The following is a 14,294-nucleotide window of genomic DNA, read 5'->3' on the forward strand; positions in this document are numbered from 1 at the left end:
TCATACAACTACTACAATGTCTTTCCTCCAATCAGTCACATAAACATTCCCCTCATCATCTGTTGTCACACGACGTAAATCTTGAATTTCATCCTTTTTAAATTTCCACATTACTTTTCCTTCTAACGAGCAGCAGTATATTGATGTTTTGTCTATACAGACCAACCTGTCTCTGTCTACTGTAATGTCGCGGATATCGTCTGAAGGTACCGGTATAGTACGTATTACTTTACCTGTCAGGTTCATCACATGTATTATACTCTGATCAATATCAACGTACAGGTTATTATCATTATATGATATTCCCCAGCAGTAACTACTGGTGTTGATTGTACTGGTGACAGAACGTGTAGATATATTTATTATCAGTATGGTTTTGTCATCACAGGATACTGCTACAGTATTACTATCTATCTTTGTTATATAACCTGGTTTATAGGACAGAGGAATGTGATGGATATCAGTACCGTCTGAATTACAAATAATAAGTTGTTTATTGTATAAGTCGCTGAACACTAATGTATTGCCTGTTTTTTTACAGCTAAAAATGACCTGATCTTCATTCGTTGACTGTTTTATATTAATCTGTTGACGCAAATTGACAGAAACAGGAAGGTTGGTCTTGACAGGTGTTTGATCCTGAGCTTCTTCTTTGTTTGGTTCATTTTCTGAAATAAATAATCAAGTATCAAAATGGTTATTTCAACAAGCGGTTACCTTATTTATAATGGAGTTTACAAAAAAAAATACCACTAAAAAGGATTTAATTTATAATTCAGTTTACCACTAAGAGTGACTGCATGTTGTAACATTTCTTATGTTTTGCAAACTATATATTTTAAGTAACATTTCACGACCTCAAATTTTCTCTAAGATGTTATCAATTTATGTTTTTTTTTCACTTACAAGATTGAAAACTCATTTAACTTTTATATCAAGCTCCGAATTATCAGACCACACAATATAAATTAAGAAAAATGAAAAATTGATATAAAGGTAAAATATTAAAATACAGTTCCATTATCTATTATATAGTCTAACAGTGGGAAGAAATATCTGTTTCATGCTACCTTTAAATCATGCGCAAGACAAAAGATAAATCTATTCATAGGCTACATTACACTAATTACGGATTTTGGGGTTCCTCCTTTATAAAGTTTACACAGACGTGTCGCTGTATTCCTGTTTCGTATGTCTCATATATCAATGGATTGTAGTTTTAAAGCGGTAAAAGTAAACTGGTAAACAATTTTGATCTTTCGGTTAGATATTTTTAAATATGCTGTGCTTGCTTTTAAATAAATAAATTCAATATATGAATAGAGGCGTTTTCGAAATCCCAGCTGCAGTTATCCAAATGTGTAAACACCTGGTCCTAATTGCCATAAACTTTATAAAGCATTTATTGTTTTTGTACAGAGAAGATACGAATTAAATGTGTCCTGTTCATCTTTTGTTTACCCTCTAAAATGGAAGAGGTAGTTGTAGAAAACTTGTCAAAACTCCTAAAGTAGAAACACATCAGCGATGTTGTTTTACAATATAAATTTGAATTGTCTCGTTCTTCAGTACTCACATTTTAAATGCATTCTCAGTAATTTCTCGTCTTGAAAATGAATGAAATATTTGCCACTGAACGTAAAGCAAACAATAATGAAACAATCGATCGTTTATGAGCTTACACTTCAGACAACGGTTTCTCTGCCTATTGTAGTAATCTTGTTTAATGAAAGATTTAACATGAACACAGCTTTATTTTTATGAGCGAGCGGGAACATGAATATAATGTCAAGTTATAGCTAAGCATGCACAGGATGTCTTTTGGTTACATAAAAGAGCAGGTTTTGCAAGGGAGCTCCATGTCTAACCAAGATAGAATCGGTTCAAATCTCTCCGTTTAACATATTGGAGCGCTTATATTTGGCTTCAATGGTATGTGCGGTTTCGTAGGATGTATAAATACGCATCCACGTCCAACCAATTTTGGACGCAAAATATATTGACTCCTGAAGGAAAATTGACACACTTTCTGCAGTTGTATATTAAAACGGTTTCGGGGATCAATATATCTAATTCGAAGCACTTCTTTTGACTCTGTAACATGTGATTTTTTATTGGCTTCCAAACTCACTGAATACACCGCCTTTTATACTTCTCGAAAACTATTGGATTAGATCCAAAATTGTGCGCTTTCGTGTGCTTATGTAATCAAATAATCTTTGTCATTAAATCTTGTGTTATGTAGTAATACCTAATTGATATCATCTATGCCAATTTTCGGATGAATGGAATGTTTAATTACGCAATTCTGTAAAGGAGAGTCAGTCCCGTAGCCAGGAATTTTCAAACAGTCACAATTTGAACAAAACGTTGACTTTAACAGTGCTAATTTGATTTCAAGGAGGGGGGGGGGGGGGGTCGTCCGAACCCTCCTGGCTACGGGTATGAGAGTATCAAGTTATCAATAAAGAAAAATCGGAAACCTCTTTTAGTCTAAATTTCTGCCTATATCCAACACACCTTTATTTCATGAAATAATTGCCACTTAACGTTAAGCTAGTGCTAATTGAGGAATCAATCATATTTCCGTAAATTGATTGTTTGTTGCTTACCGTCCGATTGTAAATGATTTCTGCATGTTCTTGACGATATCAGTTAACAGTAAATATGGGTAATTCCGGGATAGAAGTCTGGTAAATTTTGACTGCAATTGATTGTGAATTGGATAGTGACAGAATATATTGATGTGCAATAGACAATTTTCTCACCCCGGTTTAGAGGTATTGCAAAGGTTCCAACGAAAAGAAAATATGGCATTCCCTCCATAAGACATCGGATTCAACATTCCAAATCTAAACTTACGTGGCCGTGTACTTGTACATCACTCTCAACCAAGGGGATATCCAGCCTTTTGCCAAGGTTTTATTGGCAGTCGCGGTCGGAAGGGGACCAATAGTGACCACGACGGAATGGGAACCTTAGTTTATTAGTTGTTGCACCATTGACAAACGTCGAATTTAAAACATAATTACTTTTAAATCATGACAGTTCCGAAGCACCGCATACTGAGCTTGAGCTTAACATGGAGTATTGGTGTCAGCCCAGTGCAAGTAAAATGAAAAATAACACGTTTGACTTTACTATTATTTCCTAATCCTTTTATCAGCTCTGTTATGCTTAGTATAAGATTGTGGACTGACGGCAAGAAGCATCACTAAAAAAAATGTTAATTGCCGAAATGCATGTGGTGCAATAAAACAATACCATTACAGCTGTAGTTAACAGGGAATGTTATACTATGTTGGACCGTAAGCTTTATTATTGTGTAGGACAAATTCCTCTTTGCCTGGTTCAGTTGGAATCTTAATTTTGTTATTAATTTCCTAATTCATCAAAAATCATCAAATGAGAATGTTTTTAATATCCTTAAATTTCCATCTTTATTTCTAAAGCCGATTAAAAGAATAAAAGAAATCATTGTTTTAATAACTTTAAAATTTTTTATATTCGCATCATAGCTTGAAACATTTTACATTTAATGCGAAACAACACAGATTGTCAAAAAATAGTCTATTTTAGATTTGTTATTTATCATGTTAAAATATACAGAAGAAAGATATGTTGCTACTTAATATAAACCTTCGCATTTGGTAAGGCTGTGGCATTTGCATATACAGAGACATTATTGTTATAAGTTTACACGTTTTGCTATTGCTGTAGCCAAATAACCCCATCCATCAAATACAATTGAGAATGGAAATGGGGAATGTGTCAAAGAGACAACAACCCGACCAAATAAAAAAACAACAGCAGAAGGTCACCAACAGGTCTTCAATGTAGCGAGAAATTCCCGCACCCGGAGGCGTCCTTCAGCTGGCCCCTAAACAAATATATACTAGTTCAGTGATAATGAACGCCATACTAATTTCCAAATTGTACACAAGAAACTAAAATTAAAATAATACAAGACTAACAAAGGCCAGAAGCTCTTGACTTGGGACAGGTGCAAAAATGCGGCGGGGTTAAACATGTTTGTGAGATCTCAACCCTCCCCCTATACCTCTAACCAATGTAGAAAAGTAAATGTCATTTAAATGTATGCCATGACTATTCCTGTGTCTTCTTACTTAACATCATAAAAAAGTAACCTATGTGTAAACAATAATCAAAGAGAGATATATTTGTGGAAAACACTTTAACTTGAAAAACTTTTGAAGTCCTCTATCCAACTAATTCTTGTAAGTCTGAATAAAGGAACGCCCGCCTTCCATGGTGTTCCCTGGATATAAAGTAGAATATTCGAGAGATAAGACTATTGAGTTATAACACCATTTATATACGTTGTAGTAACAACACAAAAACGATTAGAAGATAAAGGTTCAAAAGGAGAATATATAGATATTCATACTACCTGGATTTTGGTCATCCTGTGTAGTGTTAATTTTCGCTCTGTCGAGAATCTCTTTAACCTGAAAAAAAATAAATAATAATAATTGAATACTTAAACGACATGATTACAATATAGCTTTGCTATTCATAATGTTTTACTGAACATCTAACAAATATGATTATTAGGGAGATTATGCAAAATTAAAACTGATTGACGAAATGCAGATCTGGTGTAGTTAAATAGGTGCTGTTAATGTTCACTGGGTTACTACCACTGGATTGATATATCTAATGGACTTTTAGTCCCCAAAGATATCATGAGTCCACTCGCCAGTACTTCAGATTTATTGATCGGTCTCTAAGATCTGCACAGTAGTTTGGAAAATACACCAAATGTGAGAATTGACGATGAGCAAAGAGACGACCTATGTGGTACTGCTATACCATTGTCCCAGGTTAGGGGAGGGTTTGGATCCCGCCAACATATTTAACCCCGCCACATTATTTATGTATGTGCCTGTCCCAAGTCAGGAGCCTGTAATTCAGTGGTTGTCATTTGTTTATAGGTTACATATCTGTTTTTCTTTATTTTTTTTTTATATAAATAAGGCCGTTAGTTTTCTCGTTTGAATTGTTTTACATTGTCTTATCGGGGTCTTTTATAGCTGACTATGCGGTGTGGACTTGGCTCATTGTTGAAGGCCGTACGGTGACCTATAGTTGTTTTAAATGTCTGTGTCATTTTGGTCTCTTGTGGACAGTTGTCTCATTGTCAATCCTACCACATCTTCTTTTTTTGATATACATGTAAATAATTATTACGTCCAGAGCATCTGCGATCACCCATGGATATGGGTTGGGATTGTGTTGCTCAGTTTTAAGTTTTCTATGTTTAGTTTCTTACTGTATATTTTTTTGGTTGTTTTTAGTTTCATGCCATGGCTTTGTCAATATATCATTGACATGTAAGTTTGCGAATCATTCTGTTTGATTAAAAAAATTATGTGTGCATATTGAAAGCTTCATACTTGAAAAAAGTTTACTAAATATTTCCGAAAATTAAGGATGTTGTAACACTGTGGGTAAATGAACGGTATTTGTATCATGTTATTGCAAAACACATTTAAATCATATATGCAAATACATTGATTGCAATGTTTTATTCGCAGAATGATTAGTTTATACTAAACGTCAAGAAACAAGTATTACACACTCATGGTACCAGAGAAATAAAATTTAAAATTAAGTAACATGTAGTTATTATTGTTATCTTCTTTTAAAAATCTTGTCGAGGAAACTATGAATGAGAATTGATTATACATTCACTGATCCAGATCCCAAAGTTACCAATTTGTATCTGAGTTTTTATGAATTGTGTGTTATTATTCTAAAAGTATGAATTCTGTCTCTACAAATACCTGAATACATTCTGAATCAATCCTCATATGATTTGTATTGATATATCCTTACCATTTCTGCTTTTGTGTTAATTTATTCTTAAAATCCTGAATTTTCATAACAAATTATACCATTTTTAATTTGTCTCGACATATTCATTACATTGTGATTTTTCTTCGTATGTCTTAATAGTTAACTAATTTACCAGGCTTATAAGTTCATACGCCAGACGTTTCGTCTACATAAGACTCATCAGTGACGCTCAGATCAAAATAGTTAGAAAATTCAAACTAGTAACTACATAAGCAAAAATGAAAGAAAGGGATACAAAAAAATAACCGTAGCACAATGACACAACGGTGGGATATATAAAAGCCGAGCCCCGTCAAAAAAATATTACGAAAAATGGATATTAAAATTGTTATTACCAAAACCATAATCATAATCATATTCATTAGCATTACAAATACCATTTTAAACAGATTATGCTAGTTAAGTTTAGTTAGTTGGACTTGACATCTGAAAATGAACTTTTGAAAGTCTGGGATTTTGAGTTGTGTACTTCAGAAAACATTTAGACAGTTGAGAATAAAGGTACCGAGACAGAGTTAAGACTATTAGACAGTTGAGAATAAAGATACCGAGACAGAGTTAAGACTATTAGACAATTGAGAATAAAGGTACCGAGTCAGAGTTAAGACTAGATACAATGGGTCCAGATTATATCGAACTATGATAAGACTGTTAAGGATTCCATATGATAATCTGACCAATTTATAATGATTCCGTTTTTTAAAAACATACCTCATTATTCATCCAAGGTAAAAATATGTGGTCAGATCGATGCATTTGTTTATGCTGAATACAGAAAAACTCCTTCTCAACTGTTAATTTCTCATATTCAAATATGTCTTGAAAATAAGAGCCATCACTGCATTGGAAATGAAGTTTAAAAGACAGTATCACCCTATACCTCTGTTTTATATCTTCAAATAGACGGGATACCTTAATGTATATATTGCTACAAGCGCTTCCGAATCCCGCATGATGTTCGGAAAACGTCACAACCTGGAGAGCAATTGTATCAGTCGACATGGTAACTATAATCTTTGTACCACCAGATCGATCAATGTCAAACATACAAATTCCACGGTATAATGCAATACCCCCCTCTACCTTGCTAGGGTTGTAGTTTCTTATAAACCAGGCAGATAGATGATTAAAGAAAGAAGGTGGAAGAAATTCAAATTTAAAACAAAGCCAAGAAGTTTTTTTACAATTTTGTGTAAGAATGCCAAATTTGTCACATACAACGTCAAACGTGGAAGACGGCATTGCACTAGGCATTATATAATAACTTGAGTTCTCAATTTTAACTAGTATGTCCAGTTGTTCCATAACTTTGTATAAATTATTTTTCTGTCCTGAAAATTGACTTCCATCTTTTGATTCGAAGAGTTCTTTTATCAATGATTCACTTATTTTGCCTTGTTTTTTAAACAGCGTCCAGTCCTCAAGGTGATGCAATCTTCGGTTGTCCACTCTGTCTGAGACTAAACATCGGAAAGCATCTGCTAACCACTGAGGCCTTAATATGATCAAATCCAGTATATTTTCAAAGAAAATAATGTTCCCTACAGTATGCTGAAATCGAAGAAACAACAACAAATCCTCCTTTTCTAGAATATTGATATCAGGATGTTTAGCCAGATTTGACATTTCAGTAAAGTTGATGAAATTTTTTCCATTGTTCTAATTTATTTCAATCAGATGTTCTAAAAGAATCCATTTTAACGGAAAACCTTTACCCCAATTTTCCATTTTCCGTGCGGTCTCGTAAATTGCGTATCTCAACTTCTCAAATTCTTCGTCACTGTCATTTGTATTTGACAGATAAAACTTGTTGTGCAAATGATGATATTTAGTTTGAAATCCAAGAACTTGGTTCATTTGATCATCTAGTTCTTTTTCTCTCGTCTTAAAATCTGCCTACAAAAAATAGATATAGAAATCAGCAATTGTCATGATTGATGCTATATCAATAATTAATGAAATGATTGGACTAGATTATATATATAATCTTTATTAAAACGTATTACTTATTGGGTCGTGATGTTCGGTGTGACTCTTGTAAAGAGTATAGAGGTGTCTGCATATTAAGAACATTTGCGTCAACTCTTTTAAGGGCCCATACTGTACATTTGTAGCATGTTAAATGTCTAAATTTCTGTTTTAATCTTTATAATCCCTAACCTCAAAGTTGATTTTAAGTTTTTCAACCAATATTTCGACACTCTTTGCGAGGTCTTACCTTTTTATGGTTATTTGTTTGCTTCAAATCTTTGCCACTGGGCGTCAAATCAATAGCAACGAATTATTGAATATGATTAATCCTAAATATTATTAAAGTAATGTCACTTTCTCTCCTATAAACGTACTTTTCGGGTATTGGAATCTAAATTTCCATTGAAACCAATAACACGTAAGTAAGGGAAATCGCACAATGCTGAACCTTAATCCTTGTCTTGATATGCATGCCATATACACAACTGAACATTGTATACCAAGTCATCATTCTTAACATGTTATGCATACACAAATCACCTGAAATTAACGTTGAAGTTCTCAAAGGTACCAATATTGTAATTTAATACGCCAGACGCGCGTTTCGTTTCATAGACTCATCAGTGACGCTCAGATCAAAATAGTTATAAAGCCAAAAAAGTACAAAGTTCCAAAAAGTTGTGCCAAATACGGCTAATCTATTCCTTGGATAAGAAAATCCTTAGTTTTTTTTCGAAAAAATCAGAGTTTGTTAACAAGAAAATTTTAAAAATGACCATATAATTGATATTCATGTCAAAAATGAAGTGCTGACTACTGTGCTGGTGATATCCTCGGGGATGAACGTCCACCAGCAGTTATATCGAATCAGTGGTGTTAAAAGTTGATGATAAATCGACAGAAAAATTATTAACCCTTCAAAGAACAAAACTGAGATGTGTTACGCATTCCTCAAGATATGATTTTTTTTGTTGTGGAAAATAGTAGTAAATTTGTTATGTCGACAACAACAAAAAACAAATATAGATTTTACGTTATTGTAAACTCCTAAAGGGGTCTTGATGTGACCTTAAGCGAGGCAAAAATGCATGTTCCTGTCCAACAAATCAATGTTCGTCATGTAGCAGAACATATGTTTTTGAACTTTATTATTTTGTGAATATGTATGAAATTGTTGTCACTTGACATTGAGCAGGCAACGATCCATCACTTAACTTACCAGTTTTGTTTGTGCGTAATTTGTTTTGTTAAGCTATTGGCCAAGTTTGGTGTTGAGGTGGGTGCTCTCAAACAGGTTTTGCATCAAACGTTCTAAATATGCCTGTTTAAAAGAAGCCTGTTTTCCAATTGTTGTCTGTAATTGTTGTTGACGTTAATTTTTTTTTATAATTAATCGTTTTCGCATGTTGTTATCCTTCATATGTGTATAGATTACTAATTTTAATGGGTTTTGCTGATATTTTAAGGTAATACGGTGACTATGTTGATCTTGTTTGGATGAATGTCTTAATAGCAAATATTTGTATGATGACGTTCCGATCATGAACGGATGATAATAAGTGAGGTTTTATACAAAACTCAGATAGAAGGGAGGAACAACGTTCCCCAATATTATTACTTCCTTGTCATATTTATCCTTTCCAGTGAAGACTAATAAAATTGGAGGATCGAAGTGCTCAGAACCATATCGTTCGTCGGCCGGTCGATGGCAATGGATAGAGTCAAACCAAAAATCGACATACTCTGAAAGAAAGAAATATTGTTGAAAAAATAACGTTCGAGACCGAATGCGATACTTTGGATATGTACCTTAACAGGGAAAAACTATGAAACAATGATTTATTTCTAACATAACTGACAACTATATGTAATACAGTGTAGTACATGAACAAATTTGTCGATTTTGAATAAGAAAATATGTATATTCCTATTTTTCTCTGCGTATGAAACTCTCTCCATTTTCATGAAAGGTTATGTTGTTTAGTAAAAATTTGGAGTCGAAGAAATGTGTATGTCAAAATAAATTGTTTACAAGATGTTTAGCTTGGCCTAGTTTATCAATGAGAGAAAAACAAGAATTTTGTTTTTTTGCGGTATACATGTAGTGTTGGGTCCCCCTTAAAACAATGTGAGTTAATGTTCAACTTAACTGAGTTCGTGTTTGCTCTTTAAAAATTGTTTTGGAGTGAAAATAGGCAGACACTATATTTGGTCTTGTTTGTAACACCTTATACACAACAGTAAATTGAAGTTTAACAAGTGGAAAAGGGTTCGCATAATAAAACATATATTTGGACCTTTCTATAACGCCTTCTATACAACACACATATTCTAATGAGCAGTAAATAAATACACTAGAAGTAAGATTGCAATCATTTTTTATTTAAACAAACTTCTTTGAATGCATAATCCGACTAGTGGAAGCTATCGCCATGATCGTAAGAATCAGGAGAAAGTTTAGTAAATTGATCAACTCGTTTATACACACATTGATATAACAAAGTATAACGTGTGCGTTTTTAACAACTACATATCCCGCCTCAAAAACTGATGTATTATTTTTTTTTCTACTTGGGTTTTAACCCGACGCTTCATAATCTATACATGTAGCAATGCATTTTACTTGTCAGACAAGAATTGAAGGCAAAATTTTCCTTGTTTTAATGAATATCTCAACCCATGAGGTGTAAAATATTCTACTTTCTCTTATTATATATTCTTTTCGAAACCACTGTATAAAATAATGTAATCCACGTGTGGTTGCCGTTGGACGCAGACGTTGATAGGATGAATTTACGGGTCATACATTTTACCAGTACACTGGATGTATCAAAATATGCCAGGAGGTGTTAATGAAATTGACAACTTTGTGGAATGTGGAAGGCACTCAAAAGGGAATTTCGTTGCCCAAAAACATTTATTTTGTAATCATTAGAGAAAACGATTCTTGCATAGTTCCTCGTGGATTATCGATTTATTCAATCTCGATACTTAAATTGTAGATTTTAAAGTCTTCGCCGTGGCCCAGACTTAAAAATTAATAATTTAACTATTTCGATTTGATAAATCCGAAAATCAACTGGTATCAATGTAAGAACCTATATGAATGCGTTACATTGGATGTAAATACACTTTAAAACTAATCAATATTGATTTGAAAGCAAGCACACGGTCTGATTATAGATTTTGAATTCATTTCTATATATACATATATAAGGTACAAATGTAGGGCAACAGGTAGCTTAAACGTATTTTTATTTTTTACGAAACGTGAATTGTTTTATATATAAATCTTCGACACGGTAAAAATAAAAACAACACGTTATAAATGTCATGGGTCTGCAGCGCATTTCTGGATTTACTACCATCGGGATCATTCAAAGCCGAATGTTTAAAAGCCAGAAATGTATAAGAATTTGAACAGTTAAGTGCTTTATCACCATAGAGAACCTATTTAAATATCAAAATCCATATAAGGTCAAGTTTGCCTTGGGGAGTTGTAAACTTAGTTTATACCAATATCTAAATTAATACTCGAGGAGTGGTTGTTGAAAAAACAGCACCGTGTACAACTACTTCTGCCTAAATAAATAGATAATTGGTTGGTTCCTTCCTTGAAATACCTTACTTGGTGTTCAGTGTACTTTGTTTACCTGGATCTTTCTATTTGTTTCGAAATGTTAAACTGTGTCATATTAAGCCAACAACCCGCTTGTATATTTTGTATATTTGCAAATCTTGAAATATAATGTTTTACTGTCAGTGATTTTATGAAACTGAAACATACCTCCAATATCCTGAAAATCGGCAAAGCACTGACTTAAGCCTTGTTTACTTATGTCGTCCTTCATATCTGCAACAACAAGATACAGTGCAGTACTGGTCAAAAATGCTTGATGTGTAGCATAAAATTCTTTTTGTCCTGCAAAGTCCCATAAGTCACACAATGCATAAAGGTTCGAGGATGTTTTTTCAGTTGACTTGGAAACCACATTAGACATCAAATCAGCAGGCATTAGCAAGGATGCAGACTCAATCATATCTTCGTTTTTATAAAGGTGTCCCTTCGTGTCGGTAGCTAAATCCTCCTGCATTTCTAAAGACGCAGGCTCATTTGAATTTTTATTTTTATCATGATTAACATTTGCTTCGGAAGCTAAATCCTCATGTTTAACCATTAATGAGGACTCATTGATATCAGTACTTTTATCCATTCTAACCTTTGCGACGGTTGTCGTTTCTTTTTTATCAGTAAACATTTTATCACTTTGGCTTGAATTTGTTTTCTTTGTCTCATCTACCTGCATATTCTGAGTGTCTTTGTCCGCTGCATTTGGATTAAGTGCTCTCATAATCCGGCTCAACTTATCATCATCGATTTCTAGCAGAAAAAAAAAAACTAAAAAACTAAAAAACAATCCACCATTTTCACAACAAGTTTCAAAACTTATCATTTGGTAGTAGTATATAAATAAAGGCAACGGTAGTATACAACTGTTCGAAATTCATAAATCGATTGAAAAATAAACAAATCTGGGATACAAACTAAAACTGAGGGAACACATCAAATATAAGAGGGGAACTACTACACAAGATAAACAAACATTTAAATGTAACACACAGAGAAACGAACTATAATATAACAATGTCAATTTTCTGGACTTGGAACAGGCCATTTTAAGAAGAAATGGTGGGTTGAACCTGGTTTTGTAACTAGCCAAACTTAGCCAAAACTTAGTATCATTTACCATACCATTCATACGGGTTTAAACCTCTATCTTATAGGTTGTTGTGAAAGTAAAATGTTGTTTATATTACATTGTAAGGGAATAGAAAGATTAGCCGAAATGATAACACCCTATAGGACTACATTTTACTACTACCATATCACTAAACTGCATTATATCCTTCGTTGTGTATGAAACATTAAACCTTAAGGTCAAGGAACAGTAAAGGGGCTATGTCGCAGATTTTGCTAAAAATTTGCATACATCCTTCGCTCGTTGAACTACAACTGAAAATCGAAAAATTAATACATTTATCTCTTTTATTATCTGAAAAAATGCAGATTGATTTCTTTTAATATGGATGAATATTTGTATAGAAAACAAATAAAATCGGCGAAAAACCTTCTAAAATTTGTGTTAAAATCGCCAAATCTCTAATTCTACTCCATAGATTTTTCTTAAAAAACTATATATTGTTGACACATAAATTTCTGTTTTAATGATATAAAATAATCGTTTTTTGTCTAATAATCAATTTGTTACCTTGTTGGTAGTGAAAAACGTCAAAAATCAACGTTTTACGACCTCCAACGCGATAACGTTACGATTATTTCGACGTTTTTTTCACAAGGAACGCAACTTTGAATGATGTATACCGTAAAAACGTAGTCGGTGACCCTATCGTTATTTTGCATCATTATAACGGAAATTTATGTATCAACAACATATAGTTTTTTAAGAAAAATCTATGGAGTAGAATTAGAGATTTTGCGATTTTAAGACAAATTTTAGAAGGGTTTTCGCCGATTTTATGTGCTTTCTATACAAATGTTCACCCATTTTGTAAGAATTCAATCAGTAATATTTCAAATGATACTTGAGATAAATGCATTATTTTTTCGATTTTCAGTTGAAGTTCATCGAGACAGAGTTGTATGCCACATTTTACTGTAATCTGTTACATAGCCCATTTACTGTAACTTGACCTTAACACGGTGTTGTATTCAGTGATGATGTTTTCTTCACTGAAAACCTATGTAGATTGTATTTATCTATTTGTTTATATTTTTCTATTCTTTTAATTTTATATAGATATAAGAAGATGTGGTATAATAAGATGTGGTAAAAGTGCCAACGAGACAAATTCCAGGTCACAATTCGTAAATTACCATTATAGCGCAATGTACGTTCTGAATGGCATTAAGCAGATATATAGTCAAAGGAAAACCAGACATCAACTCAACGTATACACATACGTTTAGAGTGCAGCAACAGAAGACATGTCAAGTTCATATTCGATACATTTCTTTAATAAAGTTAACGAATCTATCCCGTCAAATTGGAAATAAAGGATACAACTGATACAGTTAAGTCTGCTTCATATCTTGACTCAGATCTAGACAAAAGACAATGAGATTTGGTTGAACACAAAACTTTACGACAAAAGATATGATTTCAGCTTTTCAAGCGTCTGCATACTGACTATATATTTCCCAATTGATACGATATTCCCGGGCTTGTATTTCCTATCATGATTTTCTTGATACTGCTGCTCACAATAAAGCTTTTAGACCAAGAGTTCCAACTAGAGAAGTTTAAATCAACCGTTCGTAAATTTTACGTACGCCATCACGAGTTGGCTGCCCTTTATGTCGTTACTACAATTCCCTTCCCTTTTTCACGAATTTAACTTACTGTACTAGACTTTTTACCGGA

General features: G+C 33.2%; 2 protein-coding genes across 2 annotated transcripts in view; both read right to left on the bottom strand.

Annotated features, from left to right (window-relative positions):
- Nucleotides 1–7,770, bottom strand: LOC134692631 (uncharacterized). Its single transcript, XM_063553090.1, has 3 exons — nucleotides 6,592–7,770; nucleotides 4,412–4,469; nucleotides 1–668 (listed from the first exon to the last, which is right to left on the bottom strand). Exons 1-3 carry the CDS (start codon nucleotides 7,504–7,506, stop codon nucleotides 1–3), a joined length of 1,641 nt encoding a protein of 546 aa, XP_063409160.1. The 5' UTR covers nucleotides 7,507–7,770.
- The window catches only part of LOC134692632 (uncharacterized), a 22,325-nt gene continuing 15,570 nt past the window's right edge, over nucleotides 7,540–14,294 (bottom strand). The window contains exons 9-11 of the mRNA XM_063553091.1: nucleotides 11,639–12,232; nucleotides 9,470–9,594; nucleotides 7,540–7,776 (exon numbers count right to left, since the gene is read on the bottom strand). Of these exons, the coding sequence (XP_063409161.1) occupies nucleotides 7,540–7,776; nucleotides 9,470–9,594; nucleotides 11,639–12,232 (956 nt within the window). The remainder of the gene's footprint in view (nucleotides 7,777–9,469; nucleotides 9,595–11,638; nucleotides 12,233–14,294) is intronic.

Source organism: Mytilus trossulus, chromosome 12 (genome assembly GCF_036588685.1).
Source record: "Mytilus trossulus isolate FHL-02 chromosome 12, PNRI_Mtr1.1.1.hap1, whole genome shotgun sequence".
Taxonomy (NCBI): domain Eukaryota; kingdom Metazoa; phylum Mollusca; class Bivalvia; order Mytilida; family Mytilidae; genus Mytilus; species Mytilus trossulus.

What these genes read in the sequence shown, in the direction of transcription:
- LOC134692631 (XM_063553090.1), bottom strand. Translation starts at nt 7,506, where the DNA reads ATGTCAAATCTGGCTAAACATCCTGATATCAATATTCTAGAAAAGGAG. An exon ending in TACCTTGGATGAATAATGAG is followed by an intron (nt 4,470 to 6,591) that starts GTATGTTTTTAA and finishes ATTTTTTTTCAG; the next exon opens with GTTAAAGAGATTCTCGACAG. An exon ending in ACAGGATGACCAAAATCCAG is followed by an intron (nt 669 to 4,411) that starts GTAGTATGAATA and finishes TATTTATTTCAG; the next exon opens with AAAATGAACCAAACAAAGAA.